Below are 10,569 nucleotides of genomic sequence, written 5' to 3' on the forward strand. Positions count from 1 at the left end.
GAACCGTACCTGGTGTGTGCATTTATTAGCTAAGCCTTTCTGGGCAAACACAAGCATGCTGTGTATCACACTCTCACAAGAATCATTGAAGATGGCAGACAACCTTTACCCTTTTCATTCCTCAGGGTGAGTTAGCTTGTTTGCAATTCAGCCTTTTGAACAGGGAAGCAGAGGTAATGATTGCAGAAATAAGTCATTGCGAAAAGCAAACAATGTTCCTACTGGAAGATGTAATCCATCTAGGTTTTTTGTAACTCTTTTTATATGTTGCTAGAATAACCTTTGCTGAAGTTCAGAGGCAGGCTTCTCTGAGTACAAAACTCCCAATTTTCAACTGAACATATCTTGCAAAAATACAACAGGAAATTCAAAGCCTATATTTTTCTTTTATGAGACTAGTAGAACTTTAAAAAAAAGAAAAGCCCATGAAAAAGACAGTGCCATGCCAACGCAACAAATACTTTAAAATACTACTTTTCATGTAGTCTTGGAAGCTTATACATATACCAAAAAGCACGCGGTTAAAATAGTGAGAATTTGCCACAAAAATCAAAAATGCAGCAACAAAAACGGCTTTGGAAGGCACGGCAATATTTATGGCCACACACATGATTACCAAAAGCACAGGAGAAAAGGTTATCTCGGGGGATGAATATTCCATAAATCTCCTGCCTTCTTCTGACACTTCTGTAACAAGCTGTGGGAGGACACTATTGAATACTGAACTACGGAGACTCCTGATGTACTCTACTAACACAAGACGTGGTTTCACATAACTGTAAATAAAAATAAAGTCATTTTACCCAGGCCTGCGCAGTAAGAAAAATTTTGAAGTCTTCATTAAAAGTTAAAGTTGGATGATCAGCAATACGGTTCAAAAATTTATGTAAAGCTTTTCTTCGAGTCTCAATGAATTCATCACTAAATCGTTCCACCATTCCTTTCATTATGAACTTTTCAGGCAATGGCTAAGGAAAAAAGAAGAAATATATTGCATAATTTGCATACTAATAGGGGTATTATAATAGTTCTTCTACTTACTAAAAACCATAGGTGTATACCTTGTAAAATCCACCATGCAAAAACCTGTTAGAAAGTTATCATATTCAGCAGTGGTATAAGGGGGTTCAGGTAACACACAGTGCAGAAGAATACAAGTACAGCTAAGAAAGAAGGACATAAATTACTGCAAATTACTGCAAATGGCACAATTAGAAACCTAAGAAATACCTTCATGGGATTTTTAATTATCACACACATATAAAGCTAAGGAAAATATGTTGGTTTAATGTTTGTGAGATTTCAGAGACTACAGAAAGACCTCAGATATCTCTGTATAAAACTGGAGCCATCTTATAAACAAATTAAAAAAAAGTTTTAGCAAACGAACAGGAATAATCAGTGTTGGATGTGCTTCTTCAAGTTTGCTCTTCAACCAAAGGAAATCCTGATATCGTCTTCGAACTTCATATTCGCTGGAGTCAAATTCACCACGAGATGTCTGAAAACCAGAGGCAGAAAAAAATAGGCCCAGGTTAGAATACCAGAAAAAAAGAGAAAACTGAGTACTTGAAGGGAAAGCATATGTGATTCTATTTTGCCCGTGTTATTTGCCTGCTGTTTTTTAAAGTGCAGTCATCAACTACTTGAAGAGATAAAACACATCCCATTTTAGGAAGAAATCAAACTTCAATTTTTTTAAAAAAGCAAGCACTAAACTGCACACAGAGTGACTTATAACAATTAACCTACCACAATGTTTCCAAAAGATTTCTATCATTATTTTAGTGTGGCATTTTCCAAACGGTTATGTTTGTTACTTTTAGGGCACTTCTTTCAAAGTGATTAGTAATCTACAGGTGAGGAAAATCCATTTTTTAGCATTCTGAAAAAAAAAAACCAAACAGCTGACAGATGTCCTTGCAACCCGCTGACACTAGTCAACAATCCCCACATTCGAAGCACGGAAACTTGAGCATATCGCAGCAATAACACTTCCCGCGCTGCTGAGTGGATTCTGCGTTCCACCATCAACCCCAGTTTTGTAGCCCTTTGTTAGAACTTGCCAACAAACCTTTAATGCCTAGAGAAAACGCTCATAGCGGTGTGCAAAATTGTCCGACCATGAGATTTATTTTACCACTGCTGTATCTTCTAGAATGAAGCCACAAAGAGCCCATGTTTTCATTAAAGGAACACATGCTGTTTAGCGTTCATTGTTGCCCAGTGCTTTATAATGTGATGCAAGTAAATTCTAAAAACCTCAAAACACGCTTTTGTAATCTAAACATTTTTGAGGGTTGAATAAAGGTTTTTCAAGGTATGTGGGAGGAATGCTATTACTTTATCATCAACAGCCAGCACTTCAAATTAAATATGATAAGAAAGGATAAAACAGATAAAAAAGCAAAAGCAATCCACCTTACAGCCCTTCCACACTTGCCTCAAGAAAAAATGTTCTCTCGTCTACAAAAACATGCATGAAGCGAAAATTACTGCTAGCAACCTAACGAAGATAGCTCTCTTCCTACTCTTTAAATATTTTATGAGGAATTGATATCTCCTCTTATTTAAGGATGAATAATTCCCATTTGAAAATTTGGTTTTAAATGAATCTTTTAAAAAGAACTCAAAGTGAAATAAATTAACAGTGCAATTCTCAAAATGCAGCCTGCAGAATATTTGCTGGTAATCCCAGAAGAGCTGGCTAGTCTCACAAGGCTGACTTTCTTTCTTATTTCCAGTAAATAATTTGTATTCAGGACAGCTAAAAATACACTTAGTTGTTTCCTAATACTGCTTTTTCATTGGAGAATAGTGGCCGTTTCCCCAGAAATCATACGCAACTGTAAATGGGAAACAAATGTCCATGGGATAGTGGTTGCTGTAATTACAAAAGAATGGAATTGAAAGACTTGGTAGCAGGTAACGTTTATGCAAGACAAAAGGCTGCTAGCCTGCAAGTGATCCAGAAGTCATAAATACTTGGGCTAATACAGTGTCTTCGAATGGAATTAGTCTTTCTGCTGTTTCATACTCCTGCTGAAGATCACAAAAGAAAATGTTATTCTCATATAGAACTGATTTGGCTGTTGAAGAATTACTAGCTATTTTCTCAGCATAAAAAACCTAAGCACCTATATGTACACCCTTACACTGATTTTTTTTTTTTCCAGAATCTACCTCACAGTTTCATACAGTTGTAGTGGTCTGCAATGCATGGCAAAATCAGAGTATAATTTAAATTTACTAATATGCCAGAGACTGGCATGCAGAACTGTGAAAATGCTACCACAATTATCAATGTAAGCCATTATAGCCATGAGTAGATGCTTACCTTCGTGACTACTCTGTATGTAATAAATGTTTCAATGGCTGTAATGTGGCTTTCAGGATCATCGACTGTAATGAAGAGATCTCTTAATTCTGGTTCATCTTCAAATTTATACTGGTTTATCATTGATGAGGGGGATATTGGCATTGAAGGACTGAACGAGTTTACCTCAGCCAGTGATGTATCCTACAGATAAGACATGAGAACATCCACATCAATACATCTCTATACACAAACACACCCATGCAAACACATATGCCTCAGATGCTAACATGGCAAGCTTTTAAATAATCTGGTAAAACACAGAAAACACAGAGCAGATGAAAGAATTATATAATACATTGCAAACCTATTATCCTTTTCAGTATTTGCTTCAGTGAGGATGTAAGAAATGAGATTTATCCTAAAAGTGATGAAAGAGCAAAATGCTACCATTTGACAAGAATGTTATGCACAGCTAGAAAAGAACTTGCCTATGAACGCCAAAATTAGTTATGAATCCAAGCACCCGGTAATTGTTTGGGATACTTACCAGCTTTATTAAAATAGTTAGAAGCCAGTTACTCAGGACTTACGAAGTTTGAATTATCTCTAATAACCTAAACAGGGTAGTTAAAAGCGATGATTTTAAAAGAAAACAAGACAAAATCCAAGTGAGAATTTTTATTGGCATTGGCTATTTCAGTTCGCATACATTTTAAAATAAAGTTTGAAATGGAAAATTTTTCCAGGGACATGAATTTAATTTTTTAAAAAGAAACACAGCAAGTAAGGATGCAGTACAAATTTGTGGCTTAATTTCTAAAAAAAGTCAAACCACTGTTTTTGAAGTGGAAAACCCACTTTTTGATAGCATCAACCACTTCCACCACAGCTCTCTAAGATTATGCCCCCAGAGCAGTTGCTTCTGCTCAGTGTGTCCAATGGTGATCACTCAGAGAAACTGAGTGGAAATTAGAAACAGGCAAAAAAATCTTATTTTCTTTCTTAGATGCAAGTCTGGATGAGATCCACCGATCTAAAATCTTGAAGGATACAGTGACGAGGGAAATAAATTCACTAACACCACAAAAAAAGCATAATAAATGAATAAATTACTAAAAATAATAAATTTGGGCAACTAAAATAAATCACTATTTTAAATATAAAACTTTTTATACACATTTCCTAGTATAGCCAATGCAATGAAGTATTTTTATAACAAACTTTAAAATTAATCTGTTTTCTAAAACTGTAGTTAGGCTACACTGACTACCAAGTGGCAGAGTTGCCTTTTCCAGTGCCTCACTAACTATGGAGCAAGGAGAAAAGGGATGCTGCTAAAGGGAAAACTGCTGAAATGGCAGGAGTGGAAACGTGGGAGTCCACAGAAACTAGAGACACAGCATCATCCCACGGCTGATGTAGCGGGAGCGCAGAGCGCACCACCGCAGTGCTGCTGAGCTTGGTGAGAGCTGCTTTTTGTCCTTTGATTTCAACTGGATCAAAACTTTCTCTGGAACACGTTCTCCTCTCTCGTTCTTTTCCTACCTTAAACCTCATTGCCTACTGCCATCCCTCTCCTCTGGATTTATCAACGTACTTCCACAAATATGGAGTAGAAATTTATATTGAGAATTATGCATGGAAAGCGGTGTTGTACTAGTTCTCCTCCCATCACTTAGGTACAGTTCTTTGAACAGGGAGACAAAAGTAGGACAGAAGACTGAAGGCAATCCTCTAAATATTATATAGCTGCTTACTTGCACACCTGTAGCTCCTTTTATTTTTACTCAGTGTGCTCCTACGCCTGATTTCTACGCTGGTATCCAGCTAGCACCGTCCTGAGCAGTGGAGGATCAAGAGAGAAGCTGTTTTCACTGCCCGCTAGCATGAGCTGGCTGTGCTCTACGTGAAGAATGAGGACCGCCAGTTCAGAGCAGCCCATGCGATTCAAAGCGCTGAGACAACAGGAAATTTCCAGGGAAAGAAAAATGCACGTAAGCATGTAAGGGACTTGAATGGCCGTACAACTTGAAGAATAATGACTCTGCAAGGCCTAAATTGGATCAAGGCAAATGTGTTTCATATTTTCTCATTTTCCATGGGTCATTAATACCTCAATGTCTTGTTCCTCCTTCTAGATTGCTACTAAAAATTGCTCTATACAGCCAGGTTTCTGAAAGCATAATTTTATATGGAAGGGCTCATGAATATGTGGTTTATGAAACAACACACGGGCAATCAAAATCCCTAGAATAAGCAGGTCTTCAGCTCTGTTGTAACACACTCCAGTGTTCATCTGCACATGAATGAATGCATATGAGTTTTAAACCAGCATCTCTTTCTCTGTCTTTATCCTCATGATACTTCAGGTTTACTTCCAGCAGTCCTTGAAGTTTGAGTGACATAAGTCTGATGTCATCACAGAAACACGGTAAAATAAGATGATATTTTTCTATTCTCTACACAGCTGTAATTTTATGGTTGGAACTATGTTTTTGTGTGCACACAGATGAGGGCAGCAGGAGTTTTGTGGCACAGTAAAAACCGACAATCCTTCTAGCTCTTGGGTTGTATAACTTTTTTTTGAAAAAACTTTTTTCCTCTTCATCCATGCAAAGGCAATCAAGGTCCTGTTCCAGATAACGATGTCCCTTCTCACACCTCCCCCAGGCGCACCAGCAAATAGGTTCATGAATTTGATTTACTAGCTAGGAGAGCAAACAGAAAATCAACATGCTCCTGGCAGCATAAGGGCCTCTAGGACTTCTTTCTCTAATACTTGCAGTCACTCTGTCTCACATTTGGCTGCAACGGGTCAGCAAAACTCCAAAATAAATAAGGGAAGGAAAATGCTCATACAGCAGGAGCAGCCTCGAAGTAGGCTGAGCACGCAGCTGAGCCTGCAGCTCTCTGCAGAAGACATTAAGCCCGAGGGTTTGCCTAAACTTCAATCCTCCCCAGAGCATAGGTCCTCGACTCAGGGTTGCCTCCATGCCTCATCCATCCAGCCCTCCCTCCCTCCCAGTGAGGATCCAAAACTTGCAATCTGCTGTGGCCAAGGATCCAAAGCAAGTCTGGAGACAAAGGATGTGGCGGCAGAGTTTGTCTCATAGAGAATAGCTTAGTTGTTGGAATAAAAACAAAGAATAAATAAGTTGTTGAAATAAGAATAAATAAGTTTTTGAAATAAAAACAAAGAAAAAGTAAAATTTAAAAAAAAAAAAAAAAAAAAGGCAAAGAGATTCAGGAAGACAGCATAGTTCCTTGGCCAAAAAATTCACTTATAAATCAGTCTCAAATCGTCGATCAACTTGTTTTGGAAGAAAAAACTAGCCTCTATGCAATTCTGACAGGTACATCTTTTCCAGAAATACCACCAAGTTGTCTGTAATTATGAAATGGAGACAAACACTGTAAAATAGAGTTTGAAAGAAGAGCTGCTAAAGATTTTAAGTATTAACTAAAGTGCTGACAGCTTTGTCAATGCTAGGTCACCATATCAGTTAACAAGGAAGGCAAAGCTTAACTGAACGGGTATTGCGATACATGTGGTACTCTATACTTTGAAACTAATGGAAGAAAGCAGGTTGCAAACATTGTATTTGTATGACTCACAACTCAACCCCCAGAAATTGTCCTGAAGTCTTTTTGGCAGAGACTTTTTTTCATGGTAATGGAAACTACAATAAAGTGAAATGCATGTCATGTCATGAAGCGCTTTATCAGTGTTGCCGAATAAGATGCTACTCTGTAATATTTGAGATATGTCACAGGATACCAGGTCAATGGTTTATCACACTACCAGGTTAAATGTCTACAAATTTTCATAAAATAAAATCCCAGTGTTTACACCTTGAGTAATAACTCAGGGTATTGAGGTTGACAATTTTTAAGAATCTCATTTTTCACCACTTTGGTGGCTGGTACATTTCATCGACTAAACTGAGAAAGATGAAGTTGATGGCAACGTCAGGCACCGAACACTGCACTGCCACTGCTGTCCCGCTTGGCCCGCAAATGCTGCACTGCTACCTTAAAGACAGTGTTGTGAGAAACCTCATTAAGATACAATTCAAAACAAGGTGGTCCTGGAACAGTACCTTACGGAAAAATTGTTTTTACAAAACAGCCTGAAGCTACATTTAGCCTGTCAGTTTCCCTTGACTACATGGAACATGAACAAATGGGGTATAATCCCCAATCAACCTCACAGATTTTTACCAGCTCAAAAGATCAGCCTCAAACTGCACCTGAAAGCAAACTGAATTTCTGGTCTATATATAACCACTACATGTGGGCGTCCAAGCTTTGGAAAGAAGGCTGTATTTCCACATAGTACGACAAATTTTCTTGTCTGCAGGAATAAAATATTATGTGGCATGCATTAATAGTAGTTAAGACTTAATATATGTAAGAAATATTTGGCATGAATCCAGGTAGCAGAAATTTAGATACAGATATTTGCCATATAGCAGCAGTAACTCATATCAACCACACTCGTTTTTATTTTTTTATTCCCAAGAAGCATTGCTCTTGACAAGCAAGCAGCATAACTATCGATACACTGTATTGACAGGCATGCAAGTTCAGTGGACCATTCACCTTTTTATGTCAAATCAAGACTGGTGCTTTTCTAGAAAATACAATTTAGCTAGACCCTAGTTATGCTTCAGAAAAACACAGAGATCTTGGTCAAATTTAGCCTGACCTCTTGCATGTTACAGACCATGAAATCACCTAGTAGTCCCTTCTGGCCTCAAAATCCATGAATTTCAAGAACTTTACTACAGTCAAAGTTTATGTACATAGCTCCTAAGAATGAAGCTCTTATTCCAATGTTTTCATTCATGCACACACAAAAAAATATGTCTACTTTACAGAAATATAAAAAATACACATATAATTCATATTACAATCAGTCCTACTGAAACTACATTTGGTGTTGCATTTTCAAATAGGAAATACATATGCTATTTCTGTCCAGTGCCACACGTCCTGTCACACAGCAGTTCAGAATTCTCAGAAGGTGAACAGGGCCTTAGCCCCCTATATATGTATTTTAGATGCTGCCTTGATAAGGCAGATCCGTGACATGCTCTCTTCTTTAATGGCTGAGAAGGCAAGAAGTAAGTCTTAACCAAATCAGTACAAAATGAGAAACAATATACGTGGCAGCCATACAGCACTTCATTGGTTTAATTAAAATCAGCAGTATTGGCAAGACTGGCGCCCACGTACCTAGCTAACTCTTTTCGGACGCTAATATATCGTCAGTTACTCCCTTCATCAAAATATAGCCGTTACCCTCTCAAACCTCCTGTGTGAGGGCACTAGACATCCCTTCACCTTTTAAACGAAAACTCAAACTGAAACTTGGAAGTACATTTTTATATTTAAATACAACGGCAATTACTAAATACGACTGTTTATTTAATTTACAGATACATACATGGTACACGACGAATGTGATCAGGTCACAGCGAGTCCAGGCGACTCGGTAAATTCAAGGTAAGAGCAGTCACGACTTGCCCGGCTCGTCTGAAGTAGCAACCCCCCCTTTTCGTGCCCAAGGAGAGCCACCCGGGCCGGGCCGCCTGCGGGCGCGGGGCTGCCCGGGACAGCGCTCGGCGGCCCCCGCAGCCCCGGGTGACTTCTCCGCGGGCAGCCGCCGACCGCCGGACCCGCCCTGCCCCGGCGCTGCCCCGGCCGGGCGCAGGGAGCGGAGGCTGCCCGGCCAAGCGCGGGGCGGGCGGGAGGAGGCCAGGCAGAGGCCGCGATCGTCCCCACCGCCGCCCGGGGCGGGTCCGTCCCGTCCCGTCCCGTCCCGTCCCGTCCCGTCCCGTCCCGTCCCGTCCCGTCCCCCCGCGCCGCCCCGGCTCGCAGCAGGGCAAAGTGCCGGAGAGCGAGGGAGCGGCCAGCAGCCCGCCCGCCTGCCCCCGGCGCGGCGCGGCCCGGCCCGGCCCGGCCCGGCCCGACCCGATCCGGGGAGGGCGCTGCCGTACCTTGCTGAACACCTCCAGGTCGTCCTCCTCATCGTCTAACGCCAGCACCTCGGCGGCGGCGGCGGGGAGCAGCGGCCCCGGGGCCGCGCCGGGGGCACCCGCGGGGAACTCGGCCTCTGCCTCAGCCCCGGCCCCTCCCCCGCCGCCGGGGGACGGCGAGAGGCGCGGCGGTCCCGGTACCCGGCCCTCTGCCTCCATCCTTCCCTGCGAGCGCGGGCGGCGGCCCCGCCAGAGCCGCTCCCCCGGGGGCCGCAATTGGCCGCCCGCCGCTCCCCCGCCCCGCAGCCCGCCCCCGGTCCCGGCCCCGGCCCCAGCCCCGGCCCAGCACGGGGGGCGCGCCCAGTGCGCAGGAGTGGAAGCGGCGGCGGGAGGGCTGCCCTGCCGGGCTGGGAGGAAGCGGAGCCGGGACGGGACGGGACGGGACAGGACGGGGCTGGGCTGGGCTGGGCTGCCGGCAGGCCCCGGCTGCGGGCCTGCCCCCTCAGAGGGCGGCGTGGACCGCGGCTGAGGCCGCAGCCCCTCGGTAGAGGCTGGCCGGGAGGCGGGGGGAGGCGGCGGCGGCTGCTCACAACGCCCACAGACGTTTTCGTGGAGGCGTGGGGGTGTCGGGCTCGTTCACGTGTCGCCAGCTCCCCGCTTTGGTCGCCTCCAGGGTTGCTGAGGGACTGGGGGGGGGGGTGTCGGCCGGGGCCAGTGGGGCTGGGGTTAGCCGCCCTTGGCAAGCCAGCCGCGGGGGGGCGGGCTCGGGGAACGGTGGCTGCTGCTGGCCCGGGTCACTGTGTGTGCTGTGCCTCGGGGGAGGGAGCCCAGGGGAGCCTAACAGCGTGTGTCCTTGGACTCCCGAGAGTGCCTGGCGGGGACGGGCATACCCCGGTTCTCCTTTCTCCGAGTTGGGCTCTTTCGTCCTGGTGGGTGTCCAGGCTGCGCACCCCACGGCCCTGCCAGCGGGGCAGCAGCCAGAACTGTGCCTTGCTTCTTGCCTGTCGTACGCCTTGGACCTTTGTAGCTGCAGGCTTAGTTGCTTGCTCCTTCATCGTGGGGTGCTCCTTCGTCTGATGTTGAGGCCAGAGATTACTTTGGGGTCAGAGATTTACTCGTGAGAACAAATCAACACCACGTTACACCTGAAAAGGAGCGGGGAGAGGGACACCAAACGTTTTAAAATAGTGAAGCTGCAGAAAGTAAAAACATCAGCCCTGAGGGATGTCGAAGTTGCCAGCGTTGGATAGGAAGCAATGAGCAGCGGTA

At 43.7% G+C, this 10,569-nt stretch overlaps 1 protein-coding gene across 1 annotated transcript in view; it reads right to left on the minus strand.

The window, feature by feature from the left end:
- Nucleotides 1-9,519, minus strand: part of SNX7 (sorting nexin 7) — a 30,859-nt gene extending 21,340 nt beyond the window's left edge. Inside the window, exons 1-4 of the mRNA XM_086463089.1 lie at nt 9,322-9,519; nt 3,338-3,520; nt 1,391-1,501; nt 804-968 (exon numbers count right to left, since the gene is read on the minus strand). Of these exons, the coding sequence (XP_086319215.1) occupies nt 804-968; nt 1,391-1,501; nt 3,338-3,520; nt 9,322-9,519 (657 nt within the window). The remainder of the gene's footprint in view (nt 1-803; nt 969-1,390; nt 1,502-3,337; nt 3,521-9,321) is intronic.
- Nucleotides 9,520-10,569: the final 1,050 nt, after the last annotated feature.

This window comes from Leptosomus discolor, chromosome 3 (assembly GCF_034619465.1).
Source record: "Leptosomus discolor isolate bLepDis1 chromosome 3, bLepDis1.hap2, whole genome shotgun sequence".
NCBI lineage: Eukaryota > Metazoa > Chordata > Aves > Leptosomiformes > Leptosomidae > Leptosomus > Leptosomus discolor.